The sequence below is a fragment of the Penaeus monodon genome, chromosome 22 (genome assembly GCF_015228065.2).
Source record: "Penaeus monodon isolate SGIC_2016 chromosome 22, NSTDA_Pmon_1, whole genome shotgun sequence".
Classification (NCBI taxonomy): Eukaryota; Metazoa; Arthropoda; class Malacostraca; order Decapoda; family Penaeidae; genus Penaeus; species Penaeus monodon.
This window is the reverse complement of record NC_051407.1, coordinates 22,019,828-22,020,217: the sequence shown is the minus strand read 5'-3', so window position 1 is coordinate 22,020,217 and position 390 is coordinate 22,019,828. Positions and strand designations below refer to the sequence as shown.

Below are 390 nucleotides of genomic sequence, written 5' to 3'. Positions count from 1 at the left end.
TAATACCTACAACAAATATTTTACATGGTCATCCACATTTCCGATAGGTAAATTATTGGGGAGCTTCTGTTCTACCTCCTTAACCCAAGGATCACACGTATCTTAGGTCTAGAAGGAAATAACACATGAGGTTTCTAATTTCGTCAAATCATCATGTACAGTGTTCAGGTCCACTCCTATAATGCATCTAAATTAGACTGCTCTCGTCCCTTTTAAGTTCATGCAGTAGTACTTTATCTCAATGATTTTTAGGTTTCCCTTAATTCACGTCATTACAAACTTCGTAATTTGATTTTACTTACTGCTATATATAAAGTTTATATTTCTTTTTTTCGGTAGCAAAGATCTTCCGATTCAGATTAACTACATTAAGCTTTGATATGATCAAAT

General features: G+C 33.3%; 1 protein-coding gene across 1 annotated transcript in view; it reads left to right on the top strand.

Moving 5' to 3' along the window:
* Positions 1-83, top strand: part of LOC119587358 — a 1,924-nt gene extending 1,841 nt beyond the window's left edge. The window contains exon 5 of the mRNA XM_037936104.1: positions 48-83. Coding sequence (XP_037792032.1) covers positions 48-83 — 36 coding nt within the window. The remainder of the gene's footprint in view (positions 1-47) is intronic.
* The last annotated feature ends 307 nt before the right edge of the window (positions 84-390 follow it).